General features: G+C 48.7%; 4 protein-coding genes across 4 annotated transcripts in view; 2 read left to right on the forward strand and 2 right to left on the reverse strand.

Annotated features, from left to right (window-relative positions):
- slc38a10 (solute carrier family 38 member 10) overlaps window positions 1-13,278 on the forward strand; it is an 18,741-nt gene extending 5,463 nt beyond the window's left edge. The window contains exons 8-17 of the mRNA XM_079757039.1: window positions 2,276-2,378; window positions 2,546-2,728; window positions 2,994-3,105; window positions 4,484-4,590; window positions 4,736-4,889; window positions 6,794-6,961; window positions 7,813-8,289; window positions 9,011-9,097; window positions 10,498-10,638; window positions 10,833-13,278. Of these exons, the coding sequence (XP_079613165.1) occupies window positions 2,276-2,378; window positions 2,546-2,728; window positions 2,994-3,105; window positions 4,484-4,590; window positions 4,736-4,889; window positions 6,794-6,961; window positions 7,813-8,289; window positions 9,011-9,097; window positions 10,498-10,638; window positions 10,833-12,019 (2,719 nt within the window). The 3' untranslated portion in view covers window positions 12,020-13,278. The remainder of the gene's footprint in view (window positions 1-2,275; window positions 2,379-2,545; window positions 2,729-2,993; window positions 3,106-4,483; window positions 4,591-4,735; window positions 4,890-6,793; window positions 6,962-7,812; window positions 8,290-9,010; window positions 9,098-10,497; window positions 10,639-10,832) is intronic.
- Window positions 13,279-13,326: 48 nt separating this feature from the next.
- Window positions 13,327-13,972, reverse strand: ndufaf8 (NADH:ubiquinone oxidoreductase complex assembly factor 8). The gene is made up of 3 exons (XM_079756636.1): window positions 13,832-13,972; window positions 13,540-13,650; window positions 13,327-13,457 (listed from the first exon to the last, which is right to left on the reverse strand). Exons 1-3 carry the CDS (start codon window positions 13,910-13,912, stop codon window positions 13,437-13,439), a joined length of 213 nt encoding a protein of 70 aa, XP_079612762.1. The 5' UTR covers window positions 13,913-13,972; the 3' UTR covers window positions 13,327-13,436.
- A 343-nt stretch (window positions 13,973-14,315) lies between these two features.
- On the forward strand, window positions 14,316-20,085 carry tepsin (TEPSIN adaptor related protein complex 4 accessory protein). Its single transcript, XM_079756635.1, has 13 exons — window positions 14,316-14,402; window positions 14,732-14,804; window positions 15,145-15,236; window positions 15,745-15,838; window positions 16,107-16,174; window positions 16,302-16,377; window positions 16,640-16,714; window positions 16,966-17,163; window positions 17,429-17,618; window positions 17,713-17,826; window positions 17,994-18,072; window positions 18,168-18,302; window positions 18,400-20,085. The coding sequence occupies exons 1-13, from the start codon at window positions 14,364-14,366 to the stop codon at window positions 19,042-19,044; spliced, it is 1,878 nt and encodes a 625-aa protein (XP_079612761.1). The 5' UTR covers window positions 14,316-14,363; the 3' UTR covers window positions 19,045-20,085.
- Window positions 20,086-20,303: 218 nt separating this feature from the next.
- Window positions 20,304-23,035, reverse strand: LOC307089929 (uncharacterized protein). The gene is made up of 3 exons (XM_079756413.1): window positions 22,394-23,035; window positions 22,083-22,203; window positions 20,304-21,683 (listed from the first exon to the last, which is right to left on the reverse strand). The coding sequence occupies exons 1-3, from the start codon at window positions 22,408-22,410 to the stop codon at window positions 21,399-21,401; spliced, it is 423 nt and encodes a 140-aa protein (XP_079612539.1). The 5' UTR covers window positions 22,411-23,035; the 3' UTR covers window positions 20,304-21,398.
- Window positions 23,036-23,234: the final 199 nt, after the last annotated feature.

Raw genomic sequence — 23,234 nt, forward strand, 5'->3', positions numbered from 1 at the left:
GTCCGCTTGCCGATGTGAAGATCACCAACGGGACACTGGCCCTAGTGGATGTGTCACGGTGACGGGCTGCCCCCCTCCCCCCCCCATCAATCCCGGGCACCCTCCTCTCTGTCTGCTTCCACCTGCATGACCTGCGTCCTCTCTGCACACTCTGCTGTCCCCGGTCCTCTGCGGCCTTAATGGGCCTGCCCTGGGCTGGTGCCTGGTTCACTTTGTAGGGCTTCTGGGTCTTCTTCTTTGTGTGTGTGTGTGTGTGTGTGTGTGTGTGTGTGTGTCAGGGGGGGGGGGGGTTTGGCTCGATTTTGTGTTTGGTTGCGTGGGTGTGAAAAGAGTGAGGTAGGCGTCAAGGGTGGGCCGACAGTGGGCTGAAGCACCGAGGTTGAAACGAGAGTTGTAATAATTTATTGTAATATAAGTACTGTAATTATCATTCCACATGATGACATTGCATCACAGCTGTGTGTGTGTGTGGGGCGCTGAGTAATTTTTGGCAGGCCGGGGGTGAGGCTAGGCATAGCGAGCTACGCTAGGCATCAGGCCCAACCGAAGGCAAACCGCGTGCCTGAGAGCTGGCTCCTCAGCGACTCCCAACCCGTTTGCTCAGTGGCTGATTAAACTGCTCTCAGCATATTGGGGTTTTACAACGGTCATGGACCTTGTTTAGTCTCGGGTTAAGACATCACATTATTAAGCAGTGATGGGGGGAGGCGCCAGTGGCTACTGTCTGCGTCCGGTGAAAAGCTAGCCAAGGTTTGGCCCAGCATATATCTCCCTACGTATAATTCTATACACATATTACCCTGTTCTCATCCCCTGTTTTCAGTCTTTGTTAAAAGGCAGTGTAAAAGCGAATGAAACGCATTAAGACCCGAGTTAGGACTATCGAGCGCGCGTTCGATCTCTTAACTCCCCACTTACAATATGGCGTTTTATTTAACCTTGGCCGGGAGATTTACTGGGTCGCAGATTAAACAAGCGTTGCAGAATGGCACCAGGGGACTCTGCACGCTCATAAAACTAGCCTGTGTGACAGAGGGAGAGAGGGAGAGGGAAAGGGGGAGAGAGGGAGAGAGAGATTAAGGAAGGGTTACAGATGGTTGCTCGCTCACTATCTCTCTCAATGTGACTCACCCATTCACTCTCTCTTTTCAACACCCTTGTCTCTCTCTCTCTCGCTCTCGCTCTCGCTCGCTCTCACGTGTGTGTATATACATACATACACACAGTCGGGGGAGGGATGGAGGGCGGGGGGGGGGAGTACAAAGAAGAAATGCCAGGAAAGTTTATAAGGCTTTAAAACCCCGGCCAGGCACTCGCTGTATTATAGTGGGTCTGTAAATGTCCTTGTGTAATGTCCTGTACCCCCCCTGTACCTCCCCCCTGCTTCTCTACCGGTCAGACTGTACTTAAAGGGACACCGCCAGACGGACAGACAGCCTGTGTGCTCAGGGACAGAATATAGCCACCAATGCTCTCAATATCAACCTCGGCCAGCCATGTCTGTTTCATATAGCCCTTCGTGACGCCGGACAAACCTCACTCTTCGACACACACACACACACACACACACACACACACTTTGGTTTATGCTGCCAGCATCAAATTATAAAGATCAAATGGTAAACATCTGCAAATGTATAATTTAATCCCACATTATGAATTTGAGGTGACCACAGCTAGCTCCCAGAAATGACTCACAAGCTATTTACACATTCTAATTCCTAGAAATGTTATCTTCAGCTTTATAGAGCCCGTGTTAATAACACAGTCACGCCTCTGCCAACCACCACAAAGCTATATTTTATCACGCCAGTCAAAGATATACATATGACCTCATTCAGCTTATGGCTGGAGGAAGCCCAATGTTTCCCCACGTGTTTAGGCCTGACCACCGATCGATGGCCGGTCACTTCAAAGTGGCGATTCTGCGTCTGAAACAATGCATTAGAAACACCCAGCTTCTCTTAGCAGCTCCCAAAACCGCTACTCGCCATTCTAACCGGTCCATATGCAAACCTAAGAACATTTTGCCTACAGCTCTTAAACATTTCAAACAATGCAATAGATGGACATGTTGACATGGTAACAATTAAGCACCGACGGCCCATTCAAATGATAACCCCGACATGCAAAACTAGTGTGGCTCTAAACCGAGCCTCTGTTCAAACCAACACGGGCGTTCACTGTGGCCGCCTCACCACCGAGGGCGTGCTCACTTCGCCGATGCAGTGCCCCGTAAGCCCACCGGGTGGCCTCTCTTCCCCCCCCCTCTCAGGCAGGTGCTGCCCACCTATGACAGCCTGGACGAGCCGTCGGTCTCGCGCATGAGCACCATCTTCACGTCGTCCCTGAAGGTGGTCACCACCTTCTACATCACCGTGAGTGGAGGGGAAACACAGTGGTGGCGAGGGCGGCTAAGAGATTCAAACTATGATATCAGCATCGATCAGTGTCAGCGCTGGGCTCATAGGATATTCTGCTCTTTCTTCACACGCACACGCACACTATACACACACACATTACACACACACACTACACACTACAGGTGGGCTTCTTCGGCTACGTGAGCTTCACGGAGAACATTGCGGGTAACGTGCTGATGAACTTCCCGTCCAACCCGGTGACGGGGATGATCCGCTTGGGCTTCATGATGTCCGTGGCGGTGGGCTTCCCCATGATGATCCTGCCCTGCCGCCAGGCCATCAACACCATGCTGTTTGAGCAGCAGGTCCGCCGAGCGCAAACACACACACACACACACACACACACACACACACACACACACACACACACACACACACACACACACACACACACACACACACACACACACACACACACACTCCCCCCCCCAATCCACATGTCGATGCAATTGAAAGATCCCTCACTCAAATCGCTTCAAACGACCGCGTGGGCTCAACGACTGAAGAGTAAATGTCTCTCCCCCTCTCCCTGTGTCCCCCTGTCTCTCTCTCCGTGGTTCCCACCCTCAGCAGAAGGACGGGACGTTCGCCTCGGGGGGCTACATGCCTCCTCTGCGCTTCAAGGCCATCACCCTGGCCATCGTGTTCGGGACCATGATGGGGGGCATCCTCATCCCCAATGGTGAGTGTGTGTGTGTGTGTCTTTGTGTGTGTGTGTGTGTGTGTGAAAGATGGGGACAGAGGTCAGGTGTGTGTCGATGAAGTCATGGTACCTATTGATGTCCAGTGGTTTGATGTGTGCATTTAGATATTAAACTCTGTCCCAATCCTGTGTGTGTCTGTGTGTGCCCGCTTGTGTGTGTGTATTCTGGAGGGTCTTAGGGTTGCATGTGTTCTTTTATGTCGGCAGTACAGTGGAGTTTATGAGGTGTGTGAATATGACTTTATGACTCAGTGACTGTCACAGTCTAACACAGTCCTTAAATCACGCCCACAACTTTTATCCCCTTTTAGACGAGCGGACGGGAAGATAGGGCTATTATTCACACACACACACACACACACACACACACACACACACACACACACACACACACACACACACACACACACACACACACACACACACACACACACACACACACACACACACACAGCCTATTCTATTTACGCACTTATTCTCTCCCCCTCTACTCTTTCTCTCCTCACCCCCATTCTTCTTTCCTTCACCTTCTATCTCTTCCAGTTCTGTCCATATCTCTCCCTCCCTCCCTCTCTTGCTCTCTCTCTCTCATTGTGGCTTACACTCTACCTCTCTCTCTATCTGTCTCCTGCATGACAGATTAGGTTAGGGCTGATGTTTTATTCATTCTTTCTATAGCAAGGCTGTTTGTTTGCATTTTGATTGAATAAACACACTTGTGCACAAGCCCAGACTCACAACACAGCGCACACACAAACACACACACGCACGATGACAAGACAGCGGGAGGGTGCGGGTTACCCGGGCGTCTGACGGCGCGCGCACTCTTTGGGCGTCTAATCAGACTAATAGAGAGAGAGGAGAGGCCGCGCCGGGGCTCCCGGGAACCCACGCACTAAATCTGAGGGAGACAATATGGTCTCAGTCCCTCAGGATGAAGTACAGCAGGGCCCCGGGCGCTCTGCCCAGCCTGACACGCGCGCACGCGTGCGCACACACACACACACAGGATTCAAAGGGGTGTGTGAGAGAGGCACCTGGATCAGGGATGTGGTTCAGGAGCACTGAGCCGGTGGCTCGTATGTACAGAGTCACAGACAATGCAGCGGATGTCATGTGAGGGCTGAGCTTGGTGTTGTCATTGTTTAACGTTGTTGCTTTTATTAAAAAAAAGTGTGTGTGTGTGTGTGGTACGCGGTACAGTAGTAGTGACTGGGGATCACGTTAGCCTTGATGTGGTGTCAAACATTTAATAATCCTTTTTACTTCCCTTCTTTTGACCCCTTTCTGTCTCGTGCCTCACCCTGCCTCTCCCTCTGTCTCTCCGTCTCTCTGTCTGTCCTGACCTCTCTCTCAGTGGAGACCATCCTGGGCTTGACGGGCGCCACCATGGGCAGCATGATCTGCTTCATTTGCCCCGCCCTCATTTACAGGAAGATCCAGAAGAACAGCCTCATCGCTCAGGTGATGCACTGCCCCCCCCCCCCCCCCCTCCCCCCCCCACACACACACACACACACACCTGCTCCAAGCGGGGCCGTTTGTGGAACCGAGTGAAGAAAGGGCGTGGATACCGTTTTAAAGTCTCTCTCTTCTCCTAACCCTACAGCTGGTGTTGTGGGTGGGTCTGGGCATCCTCATCATCAGCACCTTCACCACCTTGTCAATCTCCAGCAGCAGCGTCACCCCCAGGGTTCAACCCCCGCCCCCTCCGGCTGCAGACAAGAACAGGGTGCTGCTCCCGGACCTGCCCCAGCTCAACGGTACTGTGTGTGTGTGTGTGTGTGTGTGTCATGTGCTGCGTAGACGAAAGACGAAAGTGCTTACCCAATGAGCCATGGAAACATTTAACCCCAAAACCATGGGGCCAATGGGCAAAGGGGGGTGTGTGTGTGTGTGTGTGTGTGTGCGTCTGCGTGTCCACACCCAGCGAGGGCGGTCCTCAGCCAGGGGCTGTGTGTCCGCCCCGGCCGCCGGTAGCGGGAAGGCGACCGGTCAGAACGACTTCGCGGCAAAGTCATCGTCGTGACGACGAGTCGGACGTCTTTACTGCCGCTCGTATCTCCTGAGGAAGGAGCGGCTACACTTTAACAGGCCCAGAGATAAGGAGCATGGGTGGGCCGGGGGGCCGGGGGCGGGCGAGCAAGGAGAGTAAAACAAAAGGGAAGGGAAAAAATGCAGACAAAGGGTGTCTGGATTTTATTGAGGGGAAAGACGGACAGCCAGACAGGCAGTCGTGTGAGGCGGAGAGACAGACGGGCCGCCGGCAGATAACCCCTCGATGGTATCTGGGCGCGCGGCGCTGCCGGTGGCTGACGGTGATGGAGCGGGAGTGATGCCCTTCAGACACCAGCGCCTTCATCTCATCTCCGCCTCCGTCTCATAAGCCGGGACGCGCACGCCTGCGCTTGCACGCGCATGCGAGTAAACGCACACATACATGCACACATGGGTACATACCCAAACGTATGCAAACGCAAATAAACCACATACACACCTGCAGACGTACACGCATGAACACACGCATGTGTACAAACACACAGGCACACATGCACACGCACGCACACATGCGTACACACATGAACACATACACACGCACGCACTGGTGCGAACACACGCACGCACGCGCAATCACACACATAATACACTCGTGCACATGTATAGACACAAGCATATACACAGGCAAGCATACATACACACACACACACACACACACACACACACACACACACACACACACACACAAATGCACACACACAAATACACACAAACACACACACTATTGTTTCCACCTGATCCCCATTCACTTTGAGCCTTCATATGTGCCCCTCCCCCCTCCTTCTATCCTCCCACCTCTATGAAATGCCAGCTCCATCTCCTCAAACTGAAGGACGGACGGGAAGGGACTCAGAGGGTCTGTGGGAGTTTGGGGTTTTGGAGTGTGTGTGTGTGTGTGTGTTTGTGTGTGTGTGTGTCCCAGTAATTCACCCCACCAAATCTTCTATTTTCAATGTTAAATCCTTGTTAAAACATATTTTCTACCTTCACTTTACCCCCCCCCCCCCCCCCCCCCCCACCTCTTGTTCTTTACTTCCGTTCTGTCCTCTGTTTCCGTTTGCTCTTTCCATTCCCTCCATCTTTCCATAGTGGCTGACATATGACAAACCTCAACACCTGCATCCTGTTGTTGGGGTGGCACAACAGCCACCATACACTCCCCCATACTGACACACATACCCTTTTCCCAGCCCTTTCTCTACGTCTCTCTCTCTCTCTGCATCTATCTCTCTATTTTTGTCTCTGGTCATTTCCCCTTAGCACTGCTGTTGGCAGTCGTTTCATTTATTTGCCGTTTATTTTAGGTCACACGTTTAGTGTAAAGGGTGTGCTGCCCCCTGGTGGAGACTAAAAATACTTGAGGCACATTGCAGCAAATTGAGTCCCAATAATTCCCAAAGGCGCACATTATGTGTTGCGCGATTAAAAGATAAAAATGAAAACCAAACTCACCCTTTCCAATTCTCTCAACACTACATGATTAGCGAAGATGTTCTTAGTAGCACAGTCCTCCCTTTTGTAAATGATGACCGAACAAGGCACCGACTGATAAGCAGCCTTAACGACCACAGAAGAGGACTATAAGCGCCGGTGTCGGGCTCTCTTTCAGGAGAGGGCGCCCTGGTGCAGAACCCCGCCCAGTCCCAGGCCGCGGTGAGGGACGTGGTCGCGGGGGTGCAGCGGGAGGGGGCCGACCCGCCCCAGATCAAAGGGCCCGTGGAGCTGCCCGAGAGGAAGAGGAAGGAGGAGGAGGTGCAGTTGGACCGGCCCGAAGCGGGTACGTCTCCCCCGGGACCCCTGCCAATGATACTGTCCCTGGTGCTCGAGCCTCCAGAAAGGGACCCTTTTTTATTGTTAAGAGTTATTCGGTTATTTTTAAGTGGTTCACTTTGATTTTGTTTTTATTTATTTTTGAATGGCTTCTTTTATTCTATTTTCTTTATTTATGCAAAGCGTGCACGGTTTATGATTAAAGTAATGGATCCTACACTACGATTTCACCCTTCATGACTTCTTTTTATTTGGTAAACTCCCAAGTTGTTGTATACTAACTAAGTTAACTGTGAACTGTACACGATATCCTTGCCCTTGGACAACAGTCGACGCCTCGGCTTGAATTTTAAAGGAATATAATAGAATTAACGTTTTCAGCTCGATTTTCCCCCAGAGCCGTTAAAGTCCTCGGTCTCTGTGGCTCCCAGTGGGCTATCTCTGCACACATGGTTAGGTTCAATTAAATGCTCTTTATGGCTCTCTAAATGACCCATGAGATTGGAAGTTAAGACCTTATTAGCAGCGGCACAACTCAGCGCAGGTGACCGCCGAGAATCCTCAGAAGCGCCAAGGGTTGCGGGATCCAGTCTCACAGTGGTGTGATGTCACTTCCTGTTTGTGTATGTGTCACTCTCTGCACCCATTATGTATAAAATATATAGTAGCGGCAGCTATGAGAATGTATTTCTATTGTCTTTACTAGAGAGCAGGCTCTTTTATCCAAACCAACTTGGAGTAAAATGGAGATTTAATTCTGGAGCAGGTATGGAGGCTGAGGCATCTCGCCCAAGGATGCCTACAGGTAGACTCTGAACGTGTGGGTCCGCCCCCTTTTGCCCTGGCCTGCCCCCTCAGGTGTGGCTGTGCCAGAGGGCGACGCCCACCGCCACGAGCCGCCCATCCCCCACGACGAGGTGCACGTGGACAGCAGGAAGAACAAAGCCGAGATTGAGGAGAACCACAAGCTGCCGGTCGCTTCTCCTGCTGACGGAGGGGGAGGAGGACAGGAAGGAGGGGAGGAGCCCCAGAAGGAGGGGGCGCCAGGCCAGGCTGCGGTGATGGCGGACACGGGGAATAAGGGGCAGGGCGGGGGAGCGGAGAAGCTGACTGAGGAGAAACAGAACCCCGCTGTCGTGGTCGTGAAGAAGGAGGTGAAGGACATGGGCGGGGCCGAGGTCCCGTCCAATGAGGTGCTGGACGCGGGGAAGGAAGCTGGGAAGGGGGCGGAGCTTCCGTTGCTGAAGGAAAGAGACGACCCGGCTCCCGGGAAGGACACCCTGGCAGAGAAGGTGTCGGACGAGGCGGGAAACGCTCCCGACGCCATTGTGAAACGTGAGTGAAACACTAATGCTACTTCTTTTTCTGTTTCTACCAATACTCAGTGCTGCCGTAGGTGATTGATTATGTGGCACACCTAGATGACCAATCTGTCAATTTTAACTGAGCAGATTGGGGAAAATGGAAAATAAGGTGTTTTACGCATTCACTTTTAGATGGCTATTTGGGGGATGATTTCGATATTGGAATCGAATTTTTGTGTTGTGGAAATACCTCTATCGCAAAACGCCATGCAATGAGCAGGCCTGTCTTAAGACACGTGCAAGGAGTTCACTAACGTCAATTCTAATGAACACAATGACACCATATTAAAAAACGCCGTGGACGAATAAACCGCCCAGGAGAATGGCACACTCAATGATGGAGCTAACTCACCCTCAAGCGGCTTTAAGGTGGGCAGGAACAAACCGAGGGTCTGAACGAAGGTAGACTTATCTGTAAACAATCTGCGGACGTCTTGCCGAGAAAAAAGTTCAGGTTGGCGTCATGGCAACGTTTTTAAAGCGGGGGCTATTTTCGCAAGGCATGCGCGCAGGTGCACGGGAATGTATTTGAATTCTTATCTGGGACGTAACCCCTCTGCAGTGGACTGATGCCATATTGGGAGTGATCCAATACAGTGAGACCCATACCTGATGGTCTATTGCATGTACAGCGGTATTATTTGTACTCTTGGAGGTTTGACCCGCCCCGGTGTTTTCATCTGTTCCTTCAGCTCCACCCGCGGACGGAGCGGAGCACCCGCCCGCCGTCAACGGCCCTCCAGCTGCCGACGGCAACGGGGGAGAGGACAAGATGGAGGGTAAGAGAGGGACATGTGTTGGTGGGTGGGGTTGGTTAGCAACAGAGCGTCTAGAGATGCGCTGCAATGGACCAGAATAGCAATGTAAAACCTCCTTGAGTATTTCTAGAATCAACCCCCTCACTGGAAATGTTCTACCAGCTAGTGTTCTACTTTTAGTAGTGTAGTATTATCATACCGGTATAAGTAGTACAAGTCTTTGGATGGAGCACACGCTTTACATCAGATCTTAATTCATCGTCCGAACCTTATCAGTAAAAGTTTCTTAAATACCATATCCAGTGTTGAATTGAAACTGCCTTTCATGCAGCTTTTTATAAGGGTTAATAAGGTTTCCTGATGCTATTACTTTATGATTGATCTCTGTATCGCTCTTTACTCACCTTTTTTGTTTTATCACAAACTGCATTCTCTACTGCTCTGGCTGAATCCATCAACTCTTTTCCATTTTTAAAGACGAATAAGTATTGGGAACAGATTAGCCTGGCCACGCTAGACCAATTTGCAATTCCATATAAGTCAGGAACGTTTTCGCGAAAAATGCCTCCAGACGCAATTGGATAGAACGCCAACCATTCCGAGCAATGAACAGTGTAACACAGCAGCGACCATCTTGGTGGTTTAATGAAAATGCCCTTAACGGAGCCCCCATAGGGTGGTACTTTATACAGTCATCGTATTAGTCCCGCCTCCTTTTAGATAAACCATTGTGATTGACCCACAAATTAACTTACAAATTGGTCTGGTTGTCCGGACAGGAACTGATGCTTTCGAAATGTTTGACTCTCCTCTTTTTGTATTTATGAATCTTTTTTCTTCCACCATTGCTCCCTTTCTCTGTCTTTCTCTCTGCTGGGCTTCCTCACAGTGATAAAAAAGCTGGTCGCAGGTATGAACTTTGACCTCTCCCTGCCGCTTTGCCTAAACCTTGTCTGTCTGTCTGTCTGTCTGTCTGTCTTTCATGTACCACTTAGGTTCTCTGCGCAAGTATACGCTTCAAGTGCACATACATGATCTAGAAAGTGGACTTTCACACCACTAGTCATCCGTGCTAACCTAGTCCGGTGTAGTTTGTGTCAATAAACGCCTCGTTTGTCCGGGTCTGACATGACAGGTGTTATGTATCATAACTCTAATTTGGGTTTGTGTCCTTGTGGGTTTGAATCAAAGATGAAAAACTAATTTTAATTAATGGTTAATTAACCATTTCAATGCAATTAATTTAACCTCATAAGTTAAACTTGGAAGCTGGCCTCGCTGCCTTCATATGGGATCAAAATGGCTTTCTGGGGTTCCACCAGCCCTTTTATCACGTCTATGTAACATTTCAGGCCAGGTCAGGTCCTTTCTGAGCTGATTTAATGTATGCGTCTCTCCCTCTGACCGCGTCCACCATACAGAGGGCCAGAACGACCACGCCGTGCTGTTGCAGGTCATCAAGGAGCAGCAGGAGACACAGAAACGCCTGCTTGACCAGCAGGCCAAGCTGCTGGCTGTCATAGAGGAACAGCACAAGGAGATCCATCAGATTCTGCCTGCAGGTGAACACACGCACACACACACATACACACACACACACATATACACACACACACACACACACATACACATACACATACACATACACACACATATACAAATACAATGTCAAATAAAATACATAAAGCCGGGAGAAAGAGTGCAGGGACTCTCGTGTGTTGTATTATATCAAGCGTCGTTCTTCTTCTTGTAAAAGGCGTTGCAGCAGATGGAGAAGCCGACAAAAGCGTCCAGGAAAACGCCCAAGGGGACATGGAGGCGGCCGCAGCCAAGCCAAAGGACTCAGCTCTGGCTGCGGACCTCAAGCAGCCTGGGGAAACTGGAGCTGGAGCTGCTGATGGAGCACCACAGGCAGCAGCAGCAGCAGCAGCAGGGTCTGAGCTTCACCTTGTTCCCCAGAACCAAGCACAGGCTGGGGATAAGAACGCCAAGCTCCAGCCACCCGCTAACGCCGCCGTGGTTCCTGGGGTCCACAAGGCCGGGGGGGAGGCCATCGTAGCCAAGGGGCCGGGGGTAGCGGCGGCGGCGGCGGCGGCAGCAGCAGCAGTAGCACCAGCCGGCCACGAGGAGCGGGAGCTGGGCGCCAGGGGCGTGCCGCTGGGACAGAGGAGACGAGGGGACGCCGGGCCCGCGGCCAAGAACGACGTGGTCGCCCTGCCCAAGAAGGGGGGGCCGATTGGGAAAGAGTTGGAGAAGGACAGCGTGGAGAGGGTGGAGAAGGAGAGGATAGAGAAGGAGGTGCAGGCACTGGTGGAGAAGGAGCGCTTGGAGAGGGAGAAGAGGGAGCGCCTGGCCAAAGAGGAGTTCGAGAGGGTCCAGCAGGAGAAGGAGAAGCTGGCCAAGGAGAAGGCCGCCAGAGAGACGGCCGAGAGAGAGCAGAAGGAGAGACGGGAGAAGATGAGGATAGAGCAGGATCAGATAGAGCAGGCGCGGAGGGAGGAGGAGAGCCTGCAGCAGGAGCTGCAGAAGATGGACAGTGAAATAAACGCACGTGCGCTGGAAGAGGAAGAGGAGAAGCAGAAGCAGCAGCAGGCGAGGCAGGCCCAGCTGGAGCGGGCGAAGGCGGCGCAGGAGCTCGAGGACAACGAGATCGACGAGCCCATCAAGAAGGGAGGGCGAGACCTCAAGGTGAGGCTGGAGGAGAGGGAAGACCGGGCCGTCGACGCCGCCGCCGCCCCTCTCTCCCAGGAGAAAGACACAGACCTGAGGAGGAGACGTCGGGATGTGGACCCCCTGGGGCCCGGGGGGGTGCCCGGGCTGGAGCCTCTGCTGGAGCTAGGGGGGGCGGACCTGCACGCCGCCCTGGAGGGACAGTTACTGGGCGGGGCCCTGGTGCGCAGCAGGGGGATCAAACAGGCCGCCGAGGCCGAGAAAGAAATATGAAAGGCACAGGGTGCCGTGGGCCGGTGTCGGCGTTGTGAACCACATGCTGAACACATTCCTCGGTGACTCATCACTGCCTTCAGAGACTCAACAGATGATTACCTTGTTGGTTCTGATTCCCCCCCCCCCCCCCACCCAACCCCCAAGCGTTGTCTCTGTGGAGATGGTTGTTCAAGCCTTATAAAAGAGACTCATAGACCAGCAGGGAACTGTACCGATTCTCAGACGGAGAGGAACCAAGCACCATAGCCCTTGCCCTATACGTTCGACAACCCTCCCAAGTAAATAGATAAATGTGTATCACAAAGATATGGGTGTAAGTATAAAGTGACTGCCAAAAAGCACCTACATTCCCTTCCATGTTCAGGGTACAATGTTGATGAAACACACGCAGACCAGAACAGGCTGTCAATATGTCATATATTTACAGTCTTTATGGCTACCAAAGATGCCTAAGAGCTTATTAATTTGCAATTGAGAAAGATTATACAATATCCTGTAAAGAGAAATTATATTCCACATTCTTTGCTTTGATAATGTATATCGTGCTAGTCCTAGTTCCAAAGTCTTTGTAAAATTCCTATTTTTATGTATATAATAACTTATTTTGTACTTGAGTCAACATTTTGTGTAGGAGAAACTGTACATCTATGCAAAGTAAATCCCTCAGAGGGTTTTTAAGAGCATAACTATCCAATGATTCACTTATTTTTTGTGCTTTTTGTGAAGGCTTTTGTGTTTGCCAAATCAGATCTTTTGTGTTTATGACCCTGTTCGAAATGTATATACTGCAATTCTCAAATGTGGAGAACTGAGCATTTGTTCATTGGAAATCTATTTATGATTCCTACACAGGCTGTACTTTGTGTTCGGTAATGTCTATGTTGAAGTGTATTAACATTTAGGATTTTGAGCGGATAAACAAAAACAACCATGCCTCGGACAATTGCATCACTTTTTCTTGTAAACATAATTGTTGAAGTTTACAAACGATAACATTTCTCAAACGTTTACTTCAGTGCCTTATAGTTAATTTTCTGAACTGGCAACTGTCTCCATGCCTTTACAGGACTGTTGCTAATACAGTTAAACGTAACATTTAATATTTTTCTGGAGGGAACTCTGCTTTGCCCTAATGCTTTTTCAATGAACATGTTTCTGAAGTCCTATTTTTCAACATTTTGTATTCGCTGGCAATAAAATTCAAGGCAAATATGATTGTTTTGTTTTAGAATAAAGGTTTAGATGATACATATATCGCACTTTTGATTTCCTGATATATACACTCTATAATAGGAAACAGCCATCCTCAACATGTCATCTTTATTTTAATATCCATTACAAATCATTATACAGTCACTTTCAGGCATTGTATATGGTAGCTGATCCAGTGCGTGGAAAATGTCCCGAAAGCGTGCTATTTCGCAGCTTTCTTGGCCTGTAAAAGAACATCGTCTATTTATATGGCATGATCAATATCACATTATTACAAACTGTATTTGGCTTGGCATCGTACTCACTGCGTTCAGGAAGCATGTCTTGAGCGCCTGAAATTCCTTCACACAGAGATCCTTCTGCAGCTCCTGGTTACCTATGGTTGTCGCTGTGACACATTTCCCATAAGCCGATGCCTGAAAGACACGGGAAGGTGAGTCCTTGATCATTCTTTGCAGGACTTTGGCCAACTTCATACTTCAAGTCATACCAACAAAGCTATGACTTGGAAACAAATGCAAAATACAATGCATTAAGGACAATGTAGCTCTTTGACAAAGGTCAGCAAGTGTGCGTCCTACATCCCTCGGTTCTTACCTCTCCCGGACATTGAGCCAATATCTCGGGGAAACGTCTTAACTTTTCACGGCTTCGGGTCCACACATTTGTCCCAGACATCTTAGTGTTTCACTGGCTCTTGGGAGAAGCAATTAGTGGTACTTGTGGACAATCACCGACTGGATCAACAACGTCTAGTTGAGCATAATATACAGTAAAACATGTTCGATTCGGAATAATGTATTCTATGTCCTAAAACAGTTCTTATTCAATCCATTAGTAGAACATCCTATATGTCTCATGGGCAACGCCATGTTGTTGATCCTGTGTGAACGTCAGCAGAGTGTCATCTAGAGAGATACGATTTGCCTGTTTTTTCCTTCAATCAAGGGGCAACGTCCGTTCTCCTCACGTTGATTCGATGGTTATCGAAATGGCCAAAAAGGCGAGAGCCAATGGCATTAAAGGTTTAACTGCCTTGTGATTTGCACGCTGTCAATTTTGAGCCCGCCTCCTTACCCCAGAGCGATGTGGAAGATGAGTGGCCTCCTGCTGTCTAGATTGCAACATCATGGCAAAATTTATGGAACGCGTTGCGTTTGTTCCCAAAGTAGGTGCTATGTTACTCAACTGTTGTCTCTTTACTTTAATCGTATGGTTCGACAATCGAGAAACCGCTTTTGCTTGGCTGGGTTTTGGCCACCAGTGTCCAGCTAACCAAGCTAGCCGCTAGCTTAGCATACAACACTGTTGGCAACTTTGGCATGACAGCTTGTTTGGTTATTAACAGTGTGTTACATACAATGGGTCCCCGAGTGTATTTTAGCTCTAGCTAGCTTCAGCGTAACAATCCTACCTTCCGATATGTCTTTGTTGACACTTTTCAACCTAGAAAAAAAATGAGCTCTAACTCTGTACCCCTATGTCGCCCTCTTCAAGATGCCCACCCTGATGAAGGCCACAGCAGATGATGAAAACCCCTGTCCAGGCTACCTATTTCAGGAAATAGGAAGTATCCTTTGCCAGTTTATATGGTCAAAGTCACAGTATGTTTCACGGTCTATGTATAAAACACACAGAACTGGTCTCTATTGACACACTTGAGTCCCATGTTGTTTTTCATAGCTGTATCAGTTGACTGTTTCAGCTGATCAAGTTGAAACTATCTAATTAAATCTTTCATTAGATACGATGAGTTATCTCCCACAAACAATATTTAGATGGTGTTATTCTTGTGATACTGTAACAGGCCAACGGTTTTCTCTCTTTTTCCAGTAGTCCCATAATATAAGCGGAGGTTAATTTGCTGCCCTCTGTCACTCGTTGTGTTCTTAACAGTCCAATGACTGTAGAAATTTCCCATGAGTCTGCAGGATCTGGTCAGTTTTTGTTGGAGTACCTTCTAGACCGACTGCGGGTCGACTCCTGTCACGTCAAAATTAAGGTGAAATCACTTACTGTTTGTGAGAGTATAAAGCAATTATAAACATGAGGCTATAGTATGGGCGTTATGGAAACATTCACGAAAATCATGGGGAATATTACCCAATATTGATAAATAGCATGATATGCTTATTAATTCAAAATTCTATACATTAATTATCAGTCTGAGGGTCCTAACCTCGATGTTTATGGATATTTAAAGTATGGTACCAGACTTAAATTAAAATTATTCATTTATAACTTCATATTTCGATTATTTTAAGGGAATATCTTCTCATCGTAATTAATGTCGACTATAAAACTTGGAACCATATCTTTGTCAATATCTTTATTTCAAAACGATACCAAGCCATTCAAAAAATATAAACGGTGCTATTGAATTATCGCCTAGCCTTACTCGGGACGTGATATTGGATTGTTTGAATGCCGTACAACGCACAATTTAACGTCATAGCAGTGAAGAGTTGGTGTGTGCTCAGACTAACCGCTTCTGCGTCTGTTTGTGTCAGGTGTTGAAGATCTTCGTCCATCTCTGTGCTCATGGCTCGCATCATTTCCTCACCGAGCTCAGAAGAAACTCCACCTTCATCCAACAGGCGTCAGGTGAGAGAACACAAACTCACTCCCACTATGTCTCAGTGTCAATATAAAGGTGCCAAATATTTCAAATTCTTTAACATATTGCAAAAAATAAATATGAGTGATACACATAGTAAGATAGTAGATAATCTACAGTCAAGTAGTAGTATTACCTGTACATTGTCTTACTAGTAAAGCTATAGAAATAAAAGCCACGCCATGAGGGATAGTGAAAGAAGAGAGTGGTGCTACCTTCTGAATGTTAACAGTATTCTTCTACCTCTGTCCTCAGTATACAGCGGTCCGGCGGACCCCATCCACGGCACTGCCCTCTTCCTGAAAGTCAGGAACACAGCGCAGGTTGGCTATATATTGTGGTTGTTTTCCTTAACAAAATACTCCTGTTGCACATTTCTTATAAAATACACACGCATGCACACACCTGTAAAGTTAGATATATACTAAAGTAAATGCTGTGTTTTCACAGGAAGTGGGCAGATTGCTTTTCACAGACACGATCTTGGAAAAGACCCCAGGCGGCTGCACAGCTGCTCAAACGACAGGTGAGGGATATTGTCTGACCTGGACGGGACTGTCTGGCTCATAGAGGTTTTTTTTATTGCATTTCTATTCCAATTTGAAGCTAGATGGTTTGTGAATTTATTAAAATGTAGATGCATGTTATTTGTTGTTGAGATGGGAGACAGCAAACAGAAAGAGACCGCAAACAGTGCCTCTTTACCGTCTCCTACCGATACTTCCTAAGATGCAAATTGTGTGTGTGTGTGTGTGTGTGTGTGTGTGTGTGTGTGTGTGTGTGTTCAGGAATGGGATCTGGGGCGACCCACAGGACGGCCATGCAGGGGTTTGGATGTAGCCCAGGGAAGCAGGGGGCAGGAGGTGCGTCTCTCTTCAAAAGTGATCACATTTGGTGATCTTAAGCTTTGCTAAATCTTGCAAATACTTAAGGTCGGCCACACAACGCCTAGGAACTAGCCATGGTTCAGCCTGACCCACGCCCTTGGGCGAAGCACTTCACCCCGCCCGCCCTTGGGTGACTCTTCAGTTTTCGTTTCCTTCCTCTCTGAGTGGTCCGGGTGGTCGGGTTGTAATGAGTGGTAACCGTTAACAAAACTCCCCCCCATCCCCAGCGTCAACCAGCAGCAGCAGCCTTCTGGATAAGCTCCACCACGCCGCCGAGGTGGTGGCGAGCGCCGTCCTCCCTCCGCACGAGCAACAGGGCATCCGTCTCCATGACAACCACTACCGCGCGGCGGCGGCGCCCCCAACGCCCATAGAGGTGGCGGTGGCGGCGTGTGCGTACGACCTACCTCCACGCGGAAACACAGGTTGGCCATGGCTCCGACCGCAAGAAGTACTTCACGTTGATACGTATAGAAATACCCTTAAATTCCCTGTGACGAAATGTGACTGCGATGAAACGTGTGACTATATAAAGAATGACATAACAACATGAATGATAAACATAAAACGTAAATAAAACTCTTTTAAAATGTACATTTGAACGGAAGGGAGTGCCCCATTACTGCCGGTCAATAACGGATTCGGTGAAAAGTCATTCTCTGTCCTTCCTCTTTCTTTTGACCCTTGTAGGTACCAAGAGATGCCCAGGCCAGGTGGGCGGTGGCTGGGAGGAAATTGACAGCAGCAACGGCTCCTCGCACAACTCCTCTCAGGGCCTCGCAGCCAATAGCCAGGCCTCGTTTGGCAGGAGCAGCAAGTCAGGGGGGACCGGCAGCCAATCAGCTGGCAGTAGGGAGAGCAGTGGGGACCTCTCAGAGAGGTGGGCTGCTGTGTGTTCCTCCTGGCTGTTTTATGGTGTGTGGTTTCCTTTATGTTGCAACACTTCCCTTATGTAGCAACACTTGTTCCTCCAGGGTGGAGGCCATGCAGCTAGGGGACTGTGGCCAGGAGATGGCGCTGATCAGCAGGCTGACCGAAGGCTCCAAGGTCTTCCTGACCAGAGAGGAGAGCCAGTACTTTATCAAAGAGTAGGAGCATTAGAAAATTGAGTTCTACCATGTTAGTTCTGCCCGACTCCTGTTTTTGTGTATATTCCTCACTCTTTAGGGGATTCTACTGGTTTTCATTGATTGCACATGAAACATTGTATATGTACATTGTCTTATATCCGTCTTGTGTGTTTTGTTGTCTGCAGGTGCGCAACACTAAACTGTGAGGTCGTGGTGGAGCTGCTCTCAAGGCAACTCCAGGAAAACTCACACACTGTCAAAATGGTAACCTGAACCTAAGCTCTATGTGTGAGATTTATTTTTGTGCCCTTGACATGCAGTACAGCCATAACATTTGTGTTGCTTCTCCTGGCCACCAGAGGGCGCTGTGTGCGGTGGCCTGCCTCCTCACCTCTGACCTCCTTTCTCTGGAGCAAATCTTTGGAGCTACGCGCCACAGGCTCGGCAAGCTGAGCGAGGGTCCTCAGGGACCGTTGACTAACAAAGCCACCAAGGTAGCCGAGTCGTGTCCACACGCTAACACAAACAGGTCAAGCCGGTTAAAGCACCTTCAGACTGTTCTAAGCCTTCTCTGTGTGATTTCTGTGTCAGATATTGCGCCAGCTCGAAGCCATGCTGGGCGGGACCGGGCGCGTCCCCAGAACGGAAGTGGTAGCCAGCGACCACTTGGCCTCAGATGAGCAGCCCTTGAACGTGACATACCCAGTGGCTCCTCCGCCCCTTCCATCCAGCCTCTCCGCCGGTCTCTCCACCAGCCTCCGCAGCTACCAGGAGACCCCGCTGATGTCCACCAAGCCCTCCATGGACGTCACCGACAGGCCGCCCCCTTCCGGTCGACAAGAGGACCAGAACGGTTCCTCGGTCCCCGACCACGGAGAGACTCGGTCCTCGGGTGACAGCCAGGCAGAGGCTGCCAGGACTAGCGAGGCAAAGGGGAACTCGGTTGGGGAAAGCAGCCAACGTCCCGGAGGCTGGGAGTCTCGATCCGATTCTGAGCCGTCGTGCGTGGGAAGGCTCTCGCTGTTCAGAGGCATGGAGCTGGTGGTGAGGGGCGGCGCCTCCGCCTTCTCACCCCAAACAGACCCGACGGATGCATCCAGTCTCAGCCATGTCGGAGGAAACCCAACCGCAGATCACCCTTTACTAAACTCTGGAGGTTCCTGTTTTGGTAAAAACAGCAACGTTGCGTCCCCAAGCAGCCAAACAGTATCAGCCTTTTCCTTCCTTAACTGTTAACGAAGGTCACTGACTGGATGGTTGAGTTATGTCAATCAAGTCCTTATTCAGTATGAACAGGTATGAGCAGATAAAGGTCTGACACTACGCTAGAGGTTTTTGCATTTCCAATGCAAGTATCTGATGATAAAAGCCATAACTATATTCATTTTCTGCTCATGAATTCATATTCCATAAAGTAAAGCTATAAGAATTGGGTCAACCTCCCCTTGACTTAACGTTCTAACTCTACAATGCTTATTTAAAGTAACAAATCTGATTTACTACTCTTTATGAGCTATTACAAACACTAGAGAACTTAGGAACTGCATAATTACTTAAATCTGGTATGGGGGCATCTCCTAGTAGTATATACTAGTTCATACTACTAGGTATGAACCAGACTCTGCTCTGGACGGATATGATCGTGTGCTGGATAGGTCATGCTGTCCAGTTGGAGATACTCCTTAAGACCATGCACTATTAGGTCCATCATCCACACATCCGCAGAGTGGAGGACCCTCTGGCGCCGTGCAATGCAAGGCGCTTTGGGTTTGAACTTATATAAGTTCTACAGGTGACCAAGGTTAGGCCTCCGGTTGGTTGCAGGAAGCTAGATCTCTTCAGTACAGGGCAGTCACTCTTGATTCACATGTTTACACAACATTCATTTTTATCCCAAATTCTACGGTATAAAGTGTCTTCCATTTTGTTTCGTTTTTTGTAGGTACGAAAGAGTAACGAGTCAGTGAGTTTTGATTTCTATGCTATTTATACCATCATGTTGAATCCTGTCCACGAATGGAATGCATAATGCATATCGGTGCTTGATAACAAGTTGGAAAAAAAATATAAGATAAAAAAAATTGATAAGTGTGTGATAAAATATATTGATCTGGAACCGGATCGGCTTAGATCAAATAACACTAGCTATGAGTATCAAAGACAAGAATGGAAAGCTAAATAGGATTCCTTGCCTATTTAGACGCTGTTTGGATTAATTGGATATGAACTGCAGAATGCATCCCAAATTCTTCTTGAAATAACAAATGGTACAAATAGTGTGACTGCTATTAAAAGACAATAAAACATCCTTCAGTTTACACCAGCCTCATCGTGGTTAGCATATTTATCTTATCTTTACAACTGGAAACGTAGACAGGCGACATGGCAATATGTACAAAAGAAAAGCCCAAAAATGAAATGCATTCCAGTATGAAAGTAACACATACCAACATATATCAATGCACGATACCGTAATAAGAGACAACAGATTCTATGTACTCACCCACACACACTTGGCTTTTATTGGGTCAAACTTTCAAAATTTGAATTCATTTTGATTGAGCATTTGAATATGGAAAAAGGAACAAAGCATAAAAATGAACAGACATAAATCCTGATTTAACTTAATGAACACAGTGTCTTGGTCATACCACACAGGCCATGAAGCAGTAGGTAAAACAAACTTTCAATCAACTGCTTTTTTGTTTAATTTTTTTAACCTTGTACATACATATATGTGCAGAAAGCAAAAAAAACCATAACTTTACAAATGAAACTGAAGAGTTGTTTTTGGAGCACCATGTTCTCTTGTGCATCTCCCTGGCAGTGTCTCACCTACAGGAATTCACTCCAAGGAGCCTATAAATAGCCTGGGTCTTATGTGAAGCAGCGTCTCAGTGGTGACCAATCTTATCCGTTAACCTCAAGTCGCACCCAACCACACGCTAAAGAGTCAACGCTCCTTTCAAATATTACTTTTAATCACTTTGGTTATCTATACACAAATACACACACAAAGAGTTCAGAACTCGATGGGGGGGGGTTTTCCTTACAAATAGCAAAATCTGATTTTGAGTTGGCCTTTCGTTACCAGTCGGTGTGAGGTGAGTCGGATGCATGGACCTTGTAAACTTGCTGCACATGGAAAACACTGTGGACGACTTGCGTCTTGAGTAAACAAGAAGAAAGACTGGATAAAGTGTTTCGCTTTGTGTAGCACTTTGATCACACACACCTCTCATCGTCATCTTTTCAATTAGCACCAATGAAATGTTTGCACGACAACAACACTTGCATGTAAAAGAGAATGTTGCCCTCTTCCTAAAGTGCCTGAAGTACATACATACGGTACATACATACTGACACCACACACAGAACTACAGTGGATGGGCTATGGAAAAGGCAGGTATTTCATATGATCCCGCCCCCCCCCCCGGGCCCACCATCCAAACACACACACACACACACACACATAAACACGCACTCTCTCTGCTTGCCCTATGTGTGCTGGTTGCAAGGCAGGACCAGCCAGGTCAGGTTCTGACGGGTCAGGAACAGTGAGGTGGGGAGAGGGCGGGACGTCACCGCCGTCACGTGGAGTCCGGCAGAGCTCTGATCTGCACGCTGCTGAAGTGAGCCTCCCTCAGTAGTCTGTTGATGTGGTGGTAGGAGACACCAGCAACGCCGCTGCTGCTGCTGCTGCTGCTGCTGCTACTGCCGCTGCCGTTGCCATGGAAACCCTGCAGTGAGGCGCTGGCAGAATCCTCGGGCTGGGGGCTGAGGGAGCTCGGGCCGCGCGTGCATAGACTGGTGCCGGCTAAGGTACCCCTCTCCGGACTACTGACCCCACCGCTGCTGTCGCTGCTGGAAGACTGCTGCGGACGACCGAGAGGAAGGGAAACACGTGACATCGGGAGGGGGGCAGCCACTACGGATTAGCTGCTAGTTGAGATAGGCACTGCAGCATGCGTGTCGAGATTTGACCTCGAAACGGTGCTTAAAAATGTCAGACATTCATCCATGTTTCTATTTATTGAGATCTGAGTTGAGGCAGTTGAGGTACAACCATTTGCATGTCCCTCAATGGCAGCCAAGCCACACTACAATTTTAACTACTTCTGCAGCTGAACCTCCACATAAATTGAGCATTTAGAGTAAAAGGAGGAATGGATCAACAGTCTGACTATAAATGGAGGCACAGAGTAAAAATAACTAAATTGACGGCATTGATCCAATGTACCCAAGATGGGCCCTTAACCATTTTTTCGGCTTACCTCTGAATCCCAGACGTCTCTCCCCAGGTCCGAGACTATCAGGTCATGTCCCCCTCCTGACCTCTTGGCGTTGGGGTTCAGCTGTTGGCCCTCCTCGCTGTCAGAACCACGGCGACGCTTCCTGTGCGTTTTAAACAACAACAAAGACAATGAACCGAGAGAAAAATACCAACATCGCTACCGCCAGTGAATTATCAGACACGCTCCTTATCAGCAATGGATATAGACTATTGATGAGGCCACATAGAAAAATGTGTGATGGTACTAAGCAAAAAGCAGAACATAGGGCTCAGCGTTCATGGTTACGTTACCTGTTTTCGGTCAACATTTTAGGCGAGTCTCGACGGACTACGACTATCTCGGGGTAACAGAAGACAGTACCAGGGCTGGGCAAGATGACGATATAACCGCTCCGTAGATCCTCCAACACAGATGTGACATCAACTACAGCTTGGCACTATAACCATTTCAGCTCGCTATGGCTACACTTGGCTAGTAGGGTTCGGGTCCAGCCTTACCGAAGCAGTCCCGTCACCAAAATGAAGATATCCCCACGAACTGGCCAATCTAAATCTAAAGACAGCGTGTCCTCCGAAGCTATGACATTAGCAAGGGACGATGGGGACTCCGAAACCTTGCTTCTCCCTGGTTATGCAACGATATCTCGAAAACACTCCAGTCATGACAGGAGCGGTGACAAGCTATCAAGCTAACATGGCTAACTTGAAAGCCACAACGGGACCAATCCTAGTATATCAACCTTCCGCTTTCGTATCGCCCTTCGTCTCTCGACGTATCTATATGCATTGGAAACTAACTCTACCAATGGCTAAATTATCCCCCGCAACAGCCTGGACCACTCGGTGAGTTTGTCAACTTAGCGGCGGCCGGGAATCGTAGAACTATGAAGACAGCTCACTTTTTCCTAAGTTAACGCCGCTGACTAGAATAGCTTCTGGTTGGTAACCGTCTGCTGCGCAGCTGCTGCTGTTTACACGACGCTGCGTAACCTGACGTCACATCCAATGCGGAAATTGTGTCGGCATGTCAACAAGTATGCATAGATATACAACTGCACTCATATTAGGCTAGTTCAGTCATTGATATCTTTATGTATCGTTCGAAGAAAGTCCATCACCATAGGGATAGATG

This window comes from Pollachius pollachius, assembly GCF_949987615.1.
Source record: "Pollachius pollachius genome assembly, chromosome: 19".
Lineage (NCBI taxonomy): Eukaryota > Metazoa > Chordata > Actinopteri > Gadiformes > Gadidae > Pollachius > Pollachius pollachius.

Bases quoted from the DNA above. Each gene is read 5' to 3' on its own strand.
- ndufaf8 (XM_079756636.1), bottom strand. From the start codon at position 13,912: ATGTCTGGGACAAATGTGTGGACCCGAAGCCGTGAAAAGTTAAGACGT. The intron at 13,651-13,831 runs GTAAGAACCGAG...CGTGTCTTTCAG, and splicing joins TGGCTCAATGTCCGGGAGAG to GCATCGGCTTATGGGAAATG. The intron at 13,458-13,539 runs GTGAGTACGATG...GTTCTTTTACAG, and splicing joins AGACATGCTTCCTGAACGCA to GCCAAGAAAGCTGCGAAATA.
- tepsin (XM_079756635.1), top strand. From the start codon at position 14,364: ATGGCAAAATTTATGGAACGCGTTGCGTTTGTTCCCAAA. The intron at 15,237-15,744 runs GTGAAATCACTT...TGTTTGTGTCAG, and splicing joins CCTGTCACGTCAAAATTAAG to GTGTTGAAGATCTTCGTCCA. The intron at 16,378-16,639 runs GTGAGGGATATT...GTGTGTGTTCAG, and splicing joins CACAGCTGCTCAAACGACAG to GAATGGGATCTGGGGCGACC.
- LOC307089929 (XM_079756413.1), bottom strand. The intron at 21,684-22,082 runs GTAAGCCGAAAA...GGTCGTCCGCAG, and splicing joins GAGACGTCTGGGATTCAGAG to CAGTCTTCCAGCAGCGACAG.